Source organism: Lingula anatina, chromosome 1 (assembly GCF_051362555.1).
Source record: "Lingula anatina isolate TDL-2025a chromosome 1, LinAna3.0, whole genome shotgun sequence".
Lineage (NCBI taxonomy): Eukaryota > Metazoa > Brachiopoda > Lingulata > Lingulida > Lingulidae > Lingula > Lingula anatina.
Genome location: NC_141767.1, coordinates 4,788,206 through 4,805,517, shown reverse-complemented (window position 1 = coordinate 4,805,517; position 17,312 = coordinate 4,788,206). Strand labels below are relative to the sequence as shown.

Below are 17,312 nucleotides of genomic sequence, written 5' to 3'. Positions count from 1 at the left end.
AGTAAAACATTTATTTGAAATGGCGTATTTCTTACCAATAGAGTACAAAATGAATCTACTCCGGAAGTCAGCTTTGCTCTAAGCATTGTGGGAAGGCAGGTGTTCTATCGTGACTTCTTCCGGCTTCGGCTTTCTGGTAACAGCAGAACGTTTAATTAAAAAACAAGGTACGTTCGATACAATTTTTTACATTCTAATGCTGTTTTATATCTCTACCAATTATGTTTCCACTTGGTTAATGTGTCTAATCGACTGCATATGTGTATTTGTTAACAAAGTCTTGGAAACCTCATTGGTATACTGTCTTCGCAAAGTTGAAGGGACTGAATGGGGGAGGAGTACTCACAGTACTGTGCCGATGTCAGAATTATCTTGTTGCTTATATGTTTCAGATTGATTTAATATACATTTGCTGTGATAGATTACCATTGTGACCAGTACATAATTTGTAAATGGTTTTGTTTAAGGTCTCTTTTTGCTAATAATGATAATTGAAATATAAATATGTTTGATGTTTTTATACCAGTGTTAGTAGTTATTTGTACATGTCATAGTGTTTAAAGTTATTTCATTATGATATGTTAGTAATTTTATTTTTTCTTCCAAGGTTGAAAAATTAGTTTGAAAAATCAATAAAGATGTCAGTGTCAGCACTATACATCTTAGATGCCAAGGGGAAGGTAAGTTGGCAATACTCTTATAAGTTGACCATGAAAGTAGATTTTATTAAAACTGTAAAGAGATCTCTTTATGTCAGTCTTCTAAAATATATTCTTGCATGTTTTTATTTATGGGTATAATTGCCTTGTCACAATATTGTGCTCAGTTGAAGTAAGCCCTAAGTATGATTTATTATCAGGTAATGATCTCGAGGAATTACAGAGGGGAATTTGATAGTAATGTGATAGACAAGTTTATGACATTGTTGATGGATATAGAAGAGGATGGCAGTACGACACCAATCCTTATCCATGGGAATGCGGCTTATATGTACATCAAGTGCAACAATCTGTACAGTATCCTTTAAATCCCCATGACTTATGAAGAAGGCCAAGACTGTCAGTCTACTAGTAATTTATTTATCCAAGCTTTGCTCTGTTCGTAACAATATTTAAGTTGACTTTGACTTTGGATTATGGATTGACCTTTGATTACAGGATAAATATCAAATAAAATTTTCACACATGTGCTGAAAAGTCATCATCAAGTCAGCTGTTCATTTTGTTCCTGCTTAATAGGATATAATCCATGCTATAATGTCAGTTAGTCTAAGTCGTTTTGCTCATTTGTCATCATGTTGTTTTTCCTTAATCACATAAAAAGTAGTGGCATTGTCCAAGAAAAATGCCAATGTGGCATTGGTGTTTTCTTTTTTACATAAAATTGTTTCAGTAAGTATTATTTTTTATTCACAGACAGTAGTCTGAAAACATAGTCATCATTTAAATGTGCTGAATCTGCTGCCAAAGCTGTGCACTTTTCTTTTTTTAATGTAAAAGTTTTTGATGAAAAATTGCCATATGTTGGATACTTTTATTTTCCTAGTCATTTTTTACGTTCTTTTTAGATAGTCAATCCTTATTAATTTATTATCACCAAAAACAATTACTAATTTATGAGCAACATAAGGCAGCTATATTTAGATTGGACAGAATGTAAATCACAGTTTTCTTTGATTTTACCTAATCTTCTTGTATGTTTCTAGGTTTTCACAGAATACTTCAAAGAGTTAGAAGAAGAAAGTATAAGGGATAACTTTGTCATTGTTTATGAATTAGTGGATGAACTGATGGATTTCGGATACCCACAAACAACAGACAGCAAGATTCTACAAGAGTAAGTCAATATAAGAGTGTATACACTGACTTTAATCTATTGCTTTCTTCTTCTATTTGTTCTATTAAAACTGGAAGATGCTATTGAAAACTAGATTATATATATTTAATCACTTACTTGATTGTATTATTTTTATCTATAAGTTATTTTCACCATGAAATTTGTTGGTCTGCCAGATTTGTGTCTCTGTTTAAAAGAGTTTCATCAGTTTGGTAGATGAGAGCAATCAAAAGCTCTTTTGTCACAAATTAAGTATTAATTTATCATTGTGAGAAATATTCCCACATGCCCTCAGGCCAGCTTCATCAGTCTCAAAGTGACATTGAGACTTTTTCGATGGCTGATGGGATGTGGAAATATTTCATGTGAGTGATAAGATTATACTTAGTTTATGACATAAAAGCTTTTGATCTATATGTGTATGTTAAGGATATAGTATTCTAGTGTACATCCTTGTTAACTTCCAGGTATATAACCCAAGAAGGACATAAGCTGGAGGTTGCTCCACGTCCTCCCATGGCAGTAACAAATGCAGTGTCCTGGAGATCAGAAGGGATCAAATACAGAAAAAATGAAGTTTTCCTTGATGTCATAGAGTCTGTTAACTTGCTGGTAAGAAAAGGCATCTGCTGGTTTATCTGAACATAAATTTTGTTGACTTCAGTTGTTTATTGCAGAAAATAATGCAGCTTCATTTCCTTTCCATCTTTTAAAAAGTGTTTTTACATTTTCTTTGAGTTTCAGAGAATGTTACATTATTAATCATGATTGTATTCCATTACAAGGTGAGTGCCAATGGAAATGTATTACGAAGTGAAATAGTGGGTGCAATCAAGATGCGCGTTTTCCTTTCTGGGATGCCAGAACTTAGGCTAGGACTGAATGACAAGGTGCTCTTTGAAAGTACAGGAAGTAAGTGATGAAAAAGTACCTTTGACTTTTTTGAATTATAAATTATATCAATTACATATAAAATGTTTCCAGTTAGTGCTACATTTTCTTGTGCATTATTTTCTAGTTTTGGGTAAGATATTCCTGATAAATCCTTGGTGTATACAATGGAATTTTTATATTCTCAGGAGGTAAAAGTAAGTCTGTTGAGCTGGAAGATGTCAAATTTCACCAGTGTGTCAGACTGTCAAGGTTTGAAAATGATCGCACCATTAGTTTTATCCCACCTGATGGAGAATTTGAGTTAATGTCCTACAGACTCAACACACATGTAAGTTGCTGCTATATGTATATTTCCAGTATTGAGTGCTTTTGAAGAACATTAAAATCGAGGTTTAATGCACTTAAATGAGTGACTGGCATTGTTTTAAGATTAAATTTTGTATTTATTGACAAAAATATGCACTACAAAGATGAGAGGTACAGTGTAAATGGTGATTTCATGTTCTTCCAGGTGAAACCATTGATTTGGGTGGAGTCTGTGATAGAGCGACATGCACACAGCAGGGTGGAGTACATGATCAAGGTTAGTATTAAAAGCTTGTGGACATGAAGTGCTTTCTAAAGTAGCAATTGTACCATGATTTGCTGAGGTTGAAATCTTTCAGATATTTGATTATGCACTAGGCAACAAAAAGCATTAGTGTAGCAGCTTTATTGTGAGATCAACAGTTGTGTCCTGTAAGAATATGAGATTGTGAAGTGTTATGCTCAGGTGTTCCATATCTTTCATAGGCCAAGAGTCAGTTCAAGAGGAGATCCACAGCCAACAATGTGGAGATTATCATCCCAGTTCCTGCAGATGCTGACTCTCCAAAGTTTAAGACAACCACTGGTAGTTGTAAATATGTTCCAGAAACTTCTTCAGTAGTTTGGACTATTAAATCATTCCCTGTAAGTCTACTTTTTTTGTGTGTGTGTTTCAGACTGAAACTTCAGTACACATTTAGATTATTATTGGTTATTTTAATTATAAGAGAGTAAAGTGCATTTAAGGCTTTTCTCGTCTTCCTTGTTCTCTTTTCATTGAAATGTCTATGTATATACATCAAACAAATGGAACAATTTATTAGATTTTATAGATTTGTATCTCAGCATCCTTATATTTTTTACTGTTCAGGGTGGAAAGGAGTATTTGATGAGGGCACATTTTGGCCTTCCCAGTGTGGAGTCTGAAGATTCTGAGGGCAAACCTCCAATCAGTGTGAAGTTTGAAATCCCTTATTTTACTGTATCTGGCATACAGGTTTGTAAAAAATAATCTTGTGTGATTTTGATTTTACAATTAATATCAAATTATCATACAAACACAGAAATGGTTTTTTTGTAATAATTTTATATTTTGTGTAATGTTTACAGATGGCAGAACATGAAGTTTCTCGTTTTATTTTGACATAATTGATGAGACTTGTACATTTCAGGTCCGTTACTTAAAGATCATAGAAAAGAGTGGCTACCAGGCTCTGCCATGGGTACGGTACATCACACAGAATGGAGACTACCAGCTTAGAACCTCTTAATTGCAGTTTGTGTTCACTTACGGTGGGAAAGCCGGCGAAAGCTGGAGAACCAAGGAAGCATATGTATTTGTATGCTTTAATTGTGTATAAATCTACTACTACTAAGTGTTCAGGACAGTGGACAAAAAATTTAATGTTGAAGACAGGAAAAAATCTTACATCAATGAGTCATGATGATTGAACCTTTATTTTGAACAAAGTCTAGTGAGATATCTTGAAGTTATTGAAATTATCAGCATTTAAATGTGTTGCATGAAAAAAGAAATATGTTTAGAAAGATCTTAAAATTGATGTTTATGTTTATTCTCTATATGTTTAATAAATCCATCAAAAATTATACAAAATCTTGTCTTTTTAACATATTTGAATTATTTTGTGTTATTTTACAACTGCTGGCAAATATAAAAAGTTTACTTGAACATCAAATTGTCGTTTTCTTACTTTTGAAAAAAATCGTCAATAATAAAGCAAGAGACATTTTCAAAATTTCGATGTTTTAATATTGGTCACAATGGAATTACAAAGCTTCACGTTGTTAAACTGTTACATTTTTCTGATTTAACTCTAGTGTGCAGCTTTTTTTTCCAAATTACCACCACTATCACATAATTTGAATAAGGTAATAAAAATAATAAATAACAATATAATACAAAACAAGATTTGCTACCGCTTTCTTTTGAATCCTTTTCCAAATTTACTTAATGGCTGTTTCTGAACAGCTGTGGATTCAACTTGCTTTTGCTCAGAATGTAAGAAATCCCACAAAGTTTTGGCATGTGCCTTATTTTCCAGTATCTCTGCAATCCTTTCTTCAGATAAAGAGACAAGTTCAGACAAGTCATGAACAGCATTCATGACAGCATAGACATTCTTTGTGCTGATTCCTGGGAGCTTCAGTAGAAAATTCTGAAAGATATTTTTTCTAAATTGGTTATTCAGGCAATATGATTTCACAAAGTTTGAAAAATTTGTGATCAATGCAAGAAAATGTCTAACTAAAAAAAATGTATTATACATATATTTTAAAATATTCTGAATTTAATAGTGAATATAAAAATGATTCAGATATGTTTTAAATGCCAATTTAGAATGCTATTTCTGCTAACCTGTGGGCCCATGTTGTACTTCTCTGGAATTTCTGTCAGCTCTGTCTCCGCTGTGACCGTCATAGCTGCTGCAGCATCAGGTTGCTCTCTGCCAACCTTTTGAGTAAACAAAGATAAATTTACATGTCATATTTATTACACCTAAAATATTCATGTTGTTATCATCTTTGTATGCTCTGAATTGTCTTGCATGTTACTAACTAACACTTCTGACATCTTCAGTCCATCAATTGGTGAATATTGGCTCTCACCAATGTCATTAACATTACTTCTATACATATACTGATGGTAGGTATGAAGTAGGTATAAAATATGTCTTTGTCATCACTTGCCTTAAGTTCCTCAAAGAGTTCAGCAGTGGCATATGGGCTCTGGCACCAGAGTATCCTGAGCTGTGGGTAGTGGAGGGTGAGGAGGGCCAGCCTGGAGGTCACATCTTGACTGCTGATATCACTGGACATGTACTGACTTTTACCCTAGATAGGATTACGTGAGTAAGATTAAACTTAACAAAACACCATTCAGAGCTCTTCAACATTCTTTTTTCTCTTGTATTTATTTTTACTCGAGTATTCATAATCTATATAGGTCTGCATGAAAAAACAAAATCTTAAAGTTACAGTACCTCTGATACAATCTTTATCTTTTATAATAGTTGTTTAGAATACGTTTCTTTTTTTTTTAACAAAATGAAAAGTTGAAGTATGATAAAATATTGTCAGCTTAATGTTCCCCTATTGTCCTACCTGCAATGTGAATGGCTTGCTAGCATCAAATTCTATCAGCAGCACTGGTCGCTTATAGTACCTACTCATAGCAGCACACTGGTTGTACAGGCGGCCATTGTTCAAAGAGCCAATGAGGTCACTCACACTCTTGCGCTCAACACAAATGTCTGGAGTAAGGATGTAATCCCCAACCTAAGAATTATTAAACTTCAAATTATCAAAAAGTCTGAACATTATCATCTATGAAGTGGCTTATTAATAAGATGCACTCGGGTTCTGAGTAAGCATTATACCGGGTACTTTAACTCAAAAATAAAAAGAAAATTGGAATGTGTTATAGCAGTACCAAATCTTATTTTATTTATTTATTATTATTTAATTTAACTGATTCCGAACATAAGCAATTTTATAACAAATAAGCTATTCATGCAGCCACACATAAACTCCTACCTCAATGGTGACGGGTTCAATATCAATACCTCTCCTGTGAATAAGAGACGGAAGCTCACTGCGAAATTCTCTCATGTCTACAATAATCTGAAACCACAAAAGATATGGTGGAGGAAAAGAGGACACAGTTCATCGAAGTGAAACACTTGTAGACTTTTTAAAGGGGTAAACCATTTCCTTATATTGTTCCTTGCAATTCCTGTAGACTGACCTTTTGTTGTACAGGTGGCTCGGGTTCCACCCCTCCTTTCCTGGTACTACTACTTGCATTAGTAGACTTGGGATCCCTTGATAGACTGGGATCATTCTGCAGCCTCCCTTCTCTCTCCTCAGGGATGACCATTGTCTGCAGAGTGAGCAAAATTTTTTTATTAAATGTCTATTTATTTATTCTTATCCATACAACCCCCCCCCCCAAAAAAAAAATAATAATAAATAAATAAATAAATAAATAAATAAATAAATAAATAAATAAATAAATAAATAAATAAATAAACTGTGCATAGGACAAAGTATTTTGTTACAAATTCAGAAATTCTAGAACATAAAATAGACCAAAATAGAATAGTTTGTTAACTTTAACAAATAACCACAACTCCACTGATTCATGAAAATGAAATTTTGACCTACAGCCTTTTCTTTAATCAAGAGTTCAAATGCTTCCTTCTCCTTCCTGAGAGTGGTGAGGTAGCGCTGTTCTTCCACAGAGCCAGCATACACTAGGAAGTATACCCTCAATGGTGTACCTGGCCTCGAAGCTTTAAATAGCTAGAAATGATTAATAAGTTTTGATGAATAGTGGCATGTAAAGTTTATCATTTTTGACATGTCATTGCCATGCTCTATCTATTTTCACCTTTGAATAACAGAACAACTTCACTCCTTACACGTATGCTCTTTATAATTTACAATCTGCCAACGAGCTGTCATCTCTTTTATGTCTAAATTAAATATGAATCTCCACCCCCCCCCCCCCCAAAAAAAAAGTCTCCTACTAAGGACTTACCTCCAGCTGTCTTACAAAAACCATGTCAGCATCATACAGAATGACATATCTTGGTTGAACATCCTTCAGAGTTCTCACCAGCCCATAGGGATCATTACAGCCATGCAGTGGGTGGAGCACTGTCACTGGTTCCTGTAGCACACCATAATAAGCATCTGAAGATGGGGGCTGCTTGTCTTCTTCTTCCACAGAATCTGTGTCTTCTTCAGTCTATTATACCAATGGTAAATGTTATTAGAGTGCAAGAGAGAGAGAGAGAGAGAGATAGAGAATTGAGACTATTGACTACTGTATTGCAGCATGGGTATATCCTTCAGCTGAATTCATATCTATTGATATTAAGAGGCAGATACCTTATCATCATCATCATCAGCCTCTTCTTTATTGTGGCTATCTACCATTTGGGTTAAGGTAAGTTCTGACTTGGATTTTGTATTTTTGGCTGAACTTTTGCCCTTTCCTTTCCCTTTCCACCTGCCCCTTGTTGCTGCTGAAGATTCTTCTGCTACTTTCTAATAGAATAATTTCACATCTTAAAGGTGCATATGAAGTCAATTTTTGGCCACAAAAGCCAACCAAATGTCGACATATAGTTTCAAGTAGTATAACTAAGAGAATTACCCGAAGAATTATATTTGAATGGATTTTTCTGCTAACATTCTATGCTGTATATCAATGGGCAGAAAAGTAGGTCACGAAAGTGAGTTAAATTTCTGACCAAAATTTTAAAGAAATTAGCTGTCAAAAGCTCTTTTAAGGCTGATCGAGTAATTTATTCAGTTTATCCCTTGGCATGTTGAATTTATTTGAGTCGTATAAGAAACTAGTAGAAGTGGCTTATAAGTGTTACTGGGAATCCACGCTTCACCGCTGTTCGGTTCATATGTACCTTTAACTAAAATTTACCATTTCTATTGAACAAATATGAAAGTTAAAATCAATACAACAAATGTGTCTTCTTTTCATTGTTTCCTGTTATAAAGCATTTCCATGATTTGTCACTAAGCACAAATGTCCAATTTTTTTTACCTGTCCTGTCTTTCTCCCAACTGATTTATCAAATAACCTCTTTAGCAAAGTATGTCCTCCATCACTCAAATACTGAAATAATAGAAACAATAGCTTAGCATGCATTCAAATGAAACAATATTGATATATTTCAAGAACAAGTAATGTATTAGTATACTCTGACCAAGGCCAAACAGTGAAGTCTCATTTCTGTATCAGTTCCGCTAAAAAGCTCAAAAAGAGGAAACAAAAATATGTTCCATATTCACTTCTTCTTCTTCTGTACCATTTACTCCTTCAAAATAGAAAAGAGGATGAAATATACACATATCTACCTGTTTTATTTGATTACAAGTCCTGTCATCCTCTGCAGCAATCAGTACTCTGCCTGGACCAAGTGTACTGGACACACTCTCATTTTCTTCCTCAATCTCCTTTAGGATCTCAGCAAGAATTTTCCACTTTGGACATTCTTCAAGGACTGGACCTAAAATACAAGATACATTTTCTTTAAATATTGTTTGACACAAGTATTTACAATATTTCTAGACTAGTGTTTGAAAAAATGTTTTTATTTCTTGTTACATGCTTTACTGAAGTTAATGCTTTCAAAGTAATCAAAATACACAATGTAGGGCAGAAGTGACTCTTATATAACATTTTTTATTTCATCCCAATTAACAGTTCACACTATTAACAAATATACCTTTAGCATCTGACTTAACAGGATCCAAATTTTCTTCAGATGATTTTACTTTCTTTGTCTTTTTTGCTGGCCCATAAACCCTTTCCTTTGCATGCTATAATGGCATAAAAGTAAATTTTCTCAACATTCCAAAAGTGTATTATCATGATTAAAAATTATCTTTGAAATAATGAAGACAAAATATTAGAAGTTAAAAAGAAATAGTTTTCTTTATCTAAATAATTGTAAAATAAAATACACAATATAAATTAATATAAAATAGTTACAAACCAGTACTGACTTAAAATGGCATGACATTCTTTTTATTTAAGACTTACAGTGAAAAGATTATCAGCTGCTTCTAGGAACAGCCATCCAGAATTTTGTCCAAATGTTATTTCATTTGATCTGAAAAAAAGAGACTATTTTTCATTTAAATGCAATAAACCAAATAATTGTACAAATAATTATTATGTATAGAATGATTTGCCTTTTTTTCAACTGCCAAATTAAAGAATTTCTCAAAATCATTATCCTATGATACTGCAGCCTGAATATGTGATTACTTTTCCCTACTTACCTTATAGAATCTACAAGATTGTAAAATGTGATGCAGTCATACTGTGTCAGGTGTCTAAAACAAAAAAAAATTATGTATATGTATAAATTTAAGTACAGAACTGAGTATAATGAAAGCAATATGGTAAGATATGTGCTATGGTATTAACAAGTAGTGTAGATTGTTTCATTTATCTGCTTCCCACCTACTACAGTACATGCACATTTAACTGATCAAGCATATGCATATAAACAAAGCACATTAAATATATGTTAGATGAACCAACACCCACACAAAAATTAATACAGTCCACAATTTCAAGATTCTCAAGATACTTTTACAAAGATATAAAGAAACCTACTTCAACAACAGCCTCAAAGTCTTGATATCAGCAACTAGCTGCCTGGTCTTTGCTCCCAGCTGATGCCATATAGGGTCCAGGTGGAGGCGAATTATTTGGTCAAATGACTTGGTGATGGCATTTTCTACAGTTATTTCATCTGTATCAAACTGAGGAAAAATATCAAAGCATGTCAAAAAGTATCAAATAGAAATCAACAATAAAAATTTCTGTAATGAAATGATTGCTTCATTTTTCATGCTACTGTTGTATTAGTAAATTTCACCTGTAATTGATCTTTATAGATATTCAGTACTTGTCATAATCTGACCTATGAAAATGATAAATGTTGTATATATTTTTTTCCTGTTAAACCCCTACGTGCTACTTACTGTTGGGTTATATCTCTTCAGCTCCTTGATGCAAGCATTAATCAGGTCCAGAAGAGCTGTCTGACATGCAAGCATTGCTGGAGTTAGCTGTAGGTGGAGCTCAACAACCTCAGCCTGGAAATATGTAGCTTCATGAATACAGCATAGCAACATAATAAGTTTAAGCAAGGAGTTACAACAGACAGTTGTAACTCCTTGGTTTAAGTAAACTGGTTCAAAATGAGATGATGACGATATCAAGTTTTTGAGAGTATTACAGTGCTTGACATTATATATTACCTAAGGCGCTTCATAAGTCTAAATTCCAAGTTAAACCAGAATCACAAATTTAGTTCATTCACAGAATATACTTGAGCCCTTTTCACATCCCTTAGATATACTTAACTTGAGAAGTCTTAACATGTAATTATGTTACAGGAGGATTTCATCCCTTTTCCAAGTTTCCAACAATCACAAATTCACTTTCTGTTGTCAAGTTACTGAATTGGCCATGTCGAAGATAAGGGCTCCGTTTAGGTTATTTTCTTACATAGTAATCAGGCTATAATTTGTCAGTCTCTCAAAGTAAACCAGTCTGATGAAATGGGCCACTCAATGTGGAAAGGGCTTTACCTTGTGTTCATCAAGACAAGAGACCACTGAGGCATGGAACCTGGGCCAAAGGTACAGCTTCCTGACAAACAAACTCTTCATCACCCTTTCCACCTGACAAAACCCTGCTGTAAAGGACTGGGGACTGTCAGAGAATGCTTTCACAAACCCAACCTAAATTATGCAATAATTATCCAATCATAGAACATGTACACTTCAGACAGATTTTCAGACAGAATACATGCAACTTCAGCTTCCAAGTTCTTACTTTGCATGAATCTTAATATTGTATTGCATGAATCTTAATATTGTATCAATTGAAAACATAATGATTAAATAAATCAATTATTTTGTTTAAGTATAACTTTTAATTGCTTTTTCTTTTTGGAAAAGATAATGTAGACCATTAAAAACTGACACCACATCTGTTTCAGGTGTGTATGGAAATTCTATATTTTTTCATTATAAATCAACATAAAAAATTTGCAAAAAATAAAGAAATAAATAAAAATTACTTTATTTTTCTGCCTGTATAGTCTTATAATGAAGGCTTCTTGGCAAGATTCAACAATCCTGAAATGAAAAAAAAATTTTGAATTATTTAAACTTTGGTGTAAACAGACATATAATAGATAGGCACATATATATTCTTTATCCTCATTACACCCATCTTTCTCAACTTTATAGACATAGCACTGACAAAACAGGTGATTATAGCTCACCAATCAAAGTAAACAAATCAGTTAACCAATTTAAACACATGTACGTATCTATTCTACAAAGTGCATCTTAACTGGGGCCAATTTAACGTTGGAACATTCATAAATAGTACTTACTTATGAGCCTTAAATACCAGAATGCCAGTGACTAAATCTATAGGTAGGCGTTCTGTCAGCATGTCCACAACAAGAATACGGGAAGTGACAAATAAAGCCCCTCCCTGCATGTAAATGGAGTGCCTGGTGTAATAAAAATATTCAATTGTTAAGTTGGTTTTATTCTCAAAGGATCACAATGCCTTTTGCTTATTAAAGATGCACTTCAGGATGTACCTTCAGGTATATTGCTTAAAGACACACAACCAAAAGGTAAAAACAGACTGGTTAACTCTGTCTTCATTGTCAAACTCTTTGTGATATTCATCAAGCATTAAAGCTAAATCATATTAAATAATTATATTACACAAGCAATGGTCAGTGAGTAACTACCTATCATTGGCATTGTATTCTGTTGTGATTATTTTTGGCAGTGGAGATGTCCCTTGTTTTCTTAATTCATCTATAAAGTATTCCTGAAAAATAAGAGACAAAGATTATGAAAAGTATATCGTAATGAAGAAAACAAATAAATCCCAATCCAATCACATTGAGATTTTAAAATTGAAAAGTATTAAGTAGGGGGCAGCAGTGAACAAAACATAAACAAAAGGCTACTCATACCTTTTCCTTGTCCCCTGCATTAAGAACTAGCACCAGGTTGCCAGGATCACAGTACAGCTTCAGAAAATCAATAAAAATCCTGTCAATGCCAAGACCTCTGAAATATGCAAATAAAAATAAAACCATTTAGTTCTGTTAGTTAAAATCTTCAAATCAACTACATAATTACAAAAAAATTAAGATCTTATATTTTGTAACTGAAATTTAAGTCATGGATCTGATCACCCTTGATGTCACTTGACAACTGATTTCTAAAAAAGATTTTTAACTTTTTAGATTAATTTCATTTGCCCGAGCTAGGAGGAAAAGATCATGTGCAATTTTATCATACAAGGTGATTAATTGTACCAAACTATAATACCTTCCTGTGACTAGAAGTCCATCTTCATGGAAGAGATCAAGAAACATTTGGTTTTCATACTCAATCATAATTTTTTCAGTCATCTTTGATGTTCAATGCCCCATACCTTCTATTAATATACAATGTTTTCTGAAATAATCAAAGGAAAAAATTTGCCTTCGTTTTCAGTCTTGGTTAGGTTAGGGTCATAACACCCTGTGTGCCCAAATCTCAAGGCTATATGTGATGTCACTTACAGATGACATGCAGAAATGGTAGTACTGCTGGATAACTGGATTAAAAGTGCTATGTACAGTACTGTCAAAATTGGTGATGAAAATGAACATAACTTTCATATGATATACAGTTCTCTACCTGTACAAGGTGCGATGGAGGGCAAACAGTATATCCAGGATGTGGTTATTTAAAGTTTCAGGAGTTTGTAACACAGGTTTTATGAGCCCTTACATACCAATGCGTTGCCTAACTTGCGGTAAGTGCATGTAAGCTACTGTAGGGCAGAAAACTGAGGCAACCAAACAAATAGACTTCACATGCAAAAATAAATAAATAAATAAACAAATAAATAACGTATTAGAATCACACGCGTCATTCGTGAATTTAAGTTTTATCAAACTGTGAACAATTCAACAGGCATTAATAGACCCCGCAGCCCAGATTTTTTGCTGGCAAACTAAACAACCGGGTAAGCCTAGTAAGAGCGTAAAATATAGCTACATCAGCAAAAATATATTTATTTCAATAAAATATACAAAAGTTGGAAACATACCGCCAAATTATTTTTCAGAATCTTCTCACCAAAAAATAAATCAACTAAAATGTTGAATCGATTGCGACCTTTCATGCATAATTAAAAGTGAAAACAAAACAGTGCCTCCTCTCCCGCGTGTACGAAGACATATTGTAAACATTCAAAATAAAGATTAGGCCGGAAAATACAAAGGTTATCTTGAAGTCAAAAATAAAAAAAGTGATATTGATATAATATCATAGCTAATCAGTTTGTTCAATATTCAAAATTGTATGTTACTGTAATTTTTTAAAACTCTCACTTACATGTGTTCTTATTTTTAAGTCAAAATTTCTCCCCAAATCGGTTAGCTGTATAATCGCCATTTTCTATTCTCTTCAAACTTCCGGCGTGAAAGGGACCACAAGACAAACGATAAGGTAACGTTACTTACCGTATTTGTCATGATACTCATGTTTATTACCACACTCCTTGGTCCTTAAGATTAGTATCTTTCAGAATGTGGTCTGTTCAAAGGAAAGAGATAGTTGTATTGAAGCAAACCACCCGTCTGTGCTTGAAATAGCCTCGCCATGTGGTTCAAATGAAACGTACATGTACTATAGTAACAACTGCGTATTAAGGTTATGGCAGTGTTTATGCATGTGTGGCGCGCTATAGTAGCAAACAATGTATTCGCCACACATTTTGATATATACCCAGGTATATTGAACTTTTGGTATTCACAATGAATGTCAATTAGTGCCCATACTTTTTAACAAAATGAGGCACAATTTAATAAGCAAAAACATTTATAGAGTCTGAAATAACAGCACTTTCATTCCTTTGTTTTAGAATGCGATTATAGCTTACTTTCATTTCTGTGACTTAAATCTCTTAATTGCTTAGAGTTTGTGTATGAAATGTTATAAAAAGTTTTGTATTTCTAGATCACCAGAAAATGGGACGTAGAAAGAAGGCAAATAAGCCCCCTCCCAAACGGAAGATATTAGAGAAGTTGGATACCATGTTTAACTGCCCATTTTGTAATCACGAAAAGTCCTGTGAAGTGAATTTGTAAGTACAAGAAAACCTTACAGTTAATAGAGATGATTGGCACAATAAAACATGCTACTTCATGTTTGGCTCTCGCTAGCATTGTTAGTAGTATAAAATGTATGAAAAGAAAACAAACAAACCAAAAATCATGTGTTAACCAGATTAGAATTTCTTTTACCGATAGATTTCATTTAGCTTATAAGTGAAAGGGATTTGGCTAAGATAAGAATATAGTCAATCCTGCTGCAAGAAGTCTTAAACTGTTGATAAATTAGATTCCTTTTTGCTGTCAAAGAAAAAATTTATTCAGTGTCAATATATATTCTGCATTTAAATTTCTTTTTATTTTTTCAGAGATCGAGCAAGGAATGTGGGAGTTATAACTTGCAATGTTTGTCTTGAAGATTTTCAGACCACAATTAATTGTATCCTTTTATTATGCTTTTTTTTTTACACTTCCTGACTAGGTAAAAATAATTTTAAAAAATGACAATAAAGAAAGAGATTTTAAAAATAGCACAGCCTTTGATTTTAACATTTTAGAATAAATCAATCTCATGATAAAACTAACCAAATAATAATCATGAAAGGTACACTGGTTTAGATTTTTAATTGACATTTGTTATGCATCTTAACTGTTGTCAGATCTTTCAGAGGCAGTTGATGTGTACAGTGATTGGATCGATGCATGTGAACAGGCCAACCAATAGCATAGACTCTCATCACAAATACAATTTGTGATGAGGCTTTTTTTTATTTCCACATTCTACTCAGTAGACACATGGTAATGTCATTTGCTTCTTTTCATGAAATTGGAAGGAGCCTGGAGCTAGTCACTGAGAATCTTATCTTCACAATATGGAAGATTGGAAGACCTGACAGTGTTTACACACCATGTTTACTAAAACAGTGCGACGTATCCAAGTTGGAGCCTGCTGTATGTAGGACTAGAACACGGGTTCTAAAGTTATTATTCACACTCATTTTGGGTCAATATTTTATTATTTCAAGGAGTACATGAAAGTCATCAAAATGATGCTCTGTTTATCCATTAACAGTACTCTTTGCAATCTTGTTATTTTTTCATTGAATTGATGATGAAAAGCAGTTTAAGCAATTAATCCAATCACTTTTGAAGTCTCGCCTTGTCATCTTTTCAGTGTCATTAAAGTTTCTATGTATAAAACGAGGTTTGGTTACTTCATTTTTTTTTTTATTAAACTGAAGAACTGATGTCATAATTATTTTTAATTATTGTTTATTGTAATCAAATTAACCACAGCTGCAGTGATTAAGTACAATGAATGACAGAAAAAAAACATACAATGGAAGGTAAAATATAATTATCTAACGTACGTCATTGTTCATACTATAAGTAGCAACGAAGCATCAATTGCTAGGAGATTGAAAACGTTTATGACTTACACTCGGCAAGGTTTGTGTGGTCTTAGTATGTAGCATACAAGTAGCAATGCATTTCTCATTATTTCTCAACAGGGAATTCGGGATACGTATTCCCGTTAGTTCTTATAACCCTAACATCTCTGATGCATATTTGATGCAATGGAACTTAAGTGTAGCTCATCTTTCACCTCGTGAAAAGGACACAACCGGTTTTCGTGCAGTTTTCTCGGATACCCGTAGCGCCGTCATTCACAGTTTAATATAGCCCAAACTCATGCTAATGCAGGCGTTCAAGAGATGCCCGATATCTAAATGTTAATATGTACTAAAACCTTGGGGAAGGAGGGTATTGGTGATGATAACATTCTGTGTATCTCAGAAGAACTATCCACCTGCTTTTTCGGCGCTGTGATCACAATATTGATGTTCTTAGCTTTGTTAACATTAGTATGGTGATCACAGTCGTGACCAGGAGGAGTAAATCTGGAACAGATCTTTGAATAATCTTGAAATTGTTTACTGAATCCCAATTGACCCATTAGAGCCTGCGTCATCAAAACAAACGGCAGCCATTCTGGAGGGAGACCGGAATCGTCTGCTGCGCATGAACAAGCCATGTCTGTAGTTCAGTTTTCGTTTTCTGTATTTTCTTTGATATTAAACCGAGCAAAATGATGAATTACTGCAGGTTATTTGATCGAGAGAAGATAACTAACTTTACAAGCGTTCACAGGCTGCCTGCAGTGGTAACAATCCATGGTGAAGGAACTAAAACCATAAACGGAGGAGAGACGGCGAGGTGGCTTTGAATCAAGACTCTTCGGAAAAGTAAAGGATAAAACTAATTTATTTTATAGCAAAGAATGAAGAGCCAACTGTGCAGATTTACCATAAAAGAAAAAACAGTAGAACACCAAAGACGTAGGTGTGTACGTTTGGGGCGCACGTATATATTTAAAGTAGTGCCCAAAAAGTGTGGATGGAGAGTGTGTTAATTTGTTAAAACGTGTGGAAATACCCAGGCAGGGTTTCGACTTTTATAATGAAGACTCACCTATTGCCTTGGGTGTAATTTGTTATCAGTTACGGTGCTCTCTTGATTTTATCGGCTGTCACCTACCTCTTTTATACCTGGTTAGCATTATTC

General features: G+C 33.7%; 3 protein-coding genes across 6 annotated transcripts; 2 read left to right on the top strand and 1 right to left on the bottom strand.

Annotated features, from left to right (window-relative positions):
- Window positions 1-3: 3 nt before the first annotated feature.
- On the top strand, window positions 4-4,378 carry LOC106165634 (AP-1 complex subunit mu-1). The gene is made up of 12 exons (XM_086999103.1): window positions 4-167; window positions 608-680; window positions 860-1,016; window positions 1,324-1,391; window positions 1,706-1,836; window positions 2,304-2,448; window positions 2,622-2,748; window positions 2,916-3,058; window positions 3,242-3,313; window positions 3,523-3,681; window positions 3,908-4,033; window positions 4,209-4,378. The coding sequence occupies exons 2-12, from the start codon at window positions 639-641 to the stop codon at window positions 4,305-4,307; spliced, it is 1,269 nt and encodes a 422-aa protein (XP_086855229.1). The 5' UTR covers window positions 4-167; window positions 608-638; the 3' UTR covers window positions 4,308-4,378.
- On the bottom strand, window positions 4,158-14,402 carry LOC106165632 (DNA repair endonuclease XPF). 4 transcript variants are annotated; one of them, XM_013543923.2, is made up of 23 exons: window positions 14,157-14,402; window positions 12,973-13,101; window positions 12,612-12,708; window positions 12,381-12,463; window positions 12,009-12,131; window positions 11,688-11,745; window positions 11,194-11,346; window positions 10,582-10,695; window positions 10,211-10,359; window positions 9,871-9,924; window positions 9,629-9,698; window positions 9,312-9,405; window positions 8,941-9,092; window positions 8,627-8,698; window positions 7,951-8,109; window positions 7,598-7,807; window positions 7,222-7,359; window positions 6,803-6,937; window positions 6,592-6,678; window positions 6,160-6,333; window positions 5,746-5,889; window positions 5,414-5,509; window positions 4,158-5,213 (listed from the first exon to the last, which is right to left on the bottom strand). In XM_013543923.2, exons 2-23 carry the CDS (start codon window positions 13,053-13,055, stop codon window positions 4,971-4,973), a joined length of 2,688 nt encoding a protein of 895 aa, XP_013399377.2. In that variant the 5' UTR covers window positions 13,056-13,101; window positions 14,157-14,402; the 3' UTR covers window positions 4,158-4,970. The 4 variants fall into 4 exon arrangements, with proteins under 4 accessions (XP_013399377.2, XP_013399375.2, XP_013399376.2 ...); XM_013543921.2 differs by lacking the exon at window positions 14,157-14,402 and adding an exon at window positions 13,847-13,894; XM_013543922.2 differs by lacking the exon at window positions 14,157-14,402 and adding an exon at window positions 13,742-13,891.
- On the top strand, window positions 14,051-15,950 carry LOC106165637 (transcription elongation factor 1 homolog). Its single transcript, XM_013543928.2, has 4 exons — window positions 14,051-14,142; window positions 14,653-14,779; window positions 15,116-15,186; window positions 15,407-15,950. Exons 2-4 carry the CDS (start codon window positions 14,664-14,666, stop codon window positions 15,469-15,471), a joined length of 252 nt encoding a protein of 83 aa, XP_013399382.1. The 5' UTR covers window positions 14,051-14,142; window positions 14,653-14,663; the 3' UTR covers window positions 15,472-15,950.
- Window positions 15,951-17,312: the final 1,362 nt, after the last annotated feature.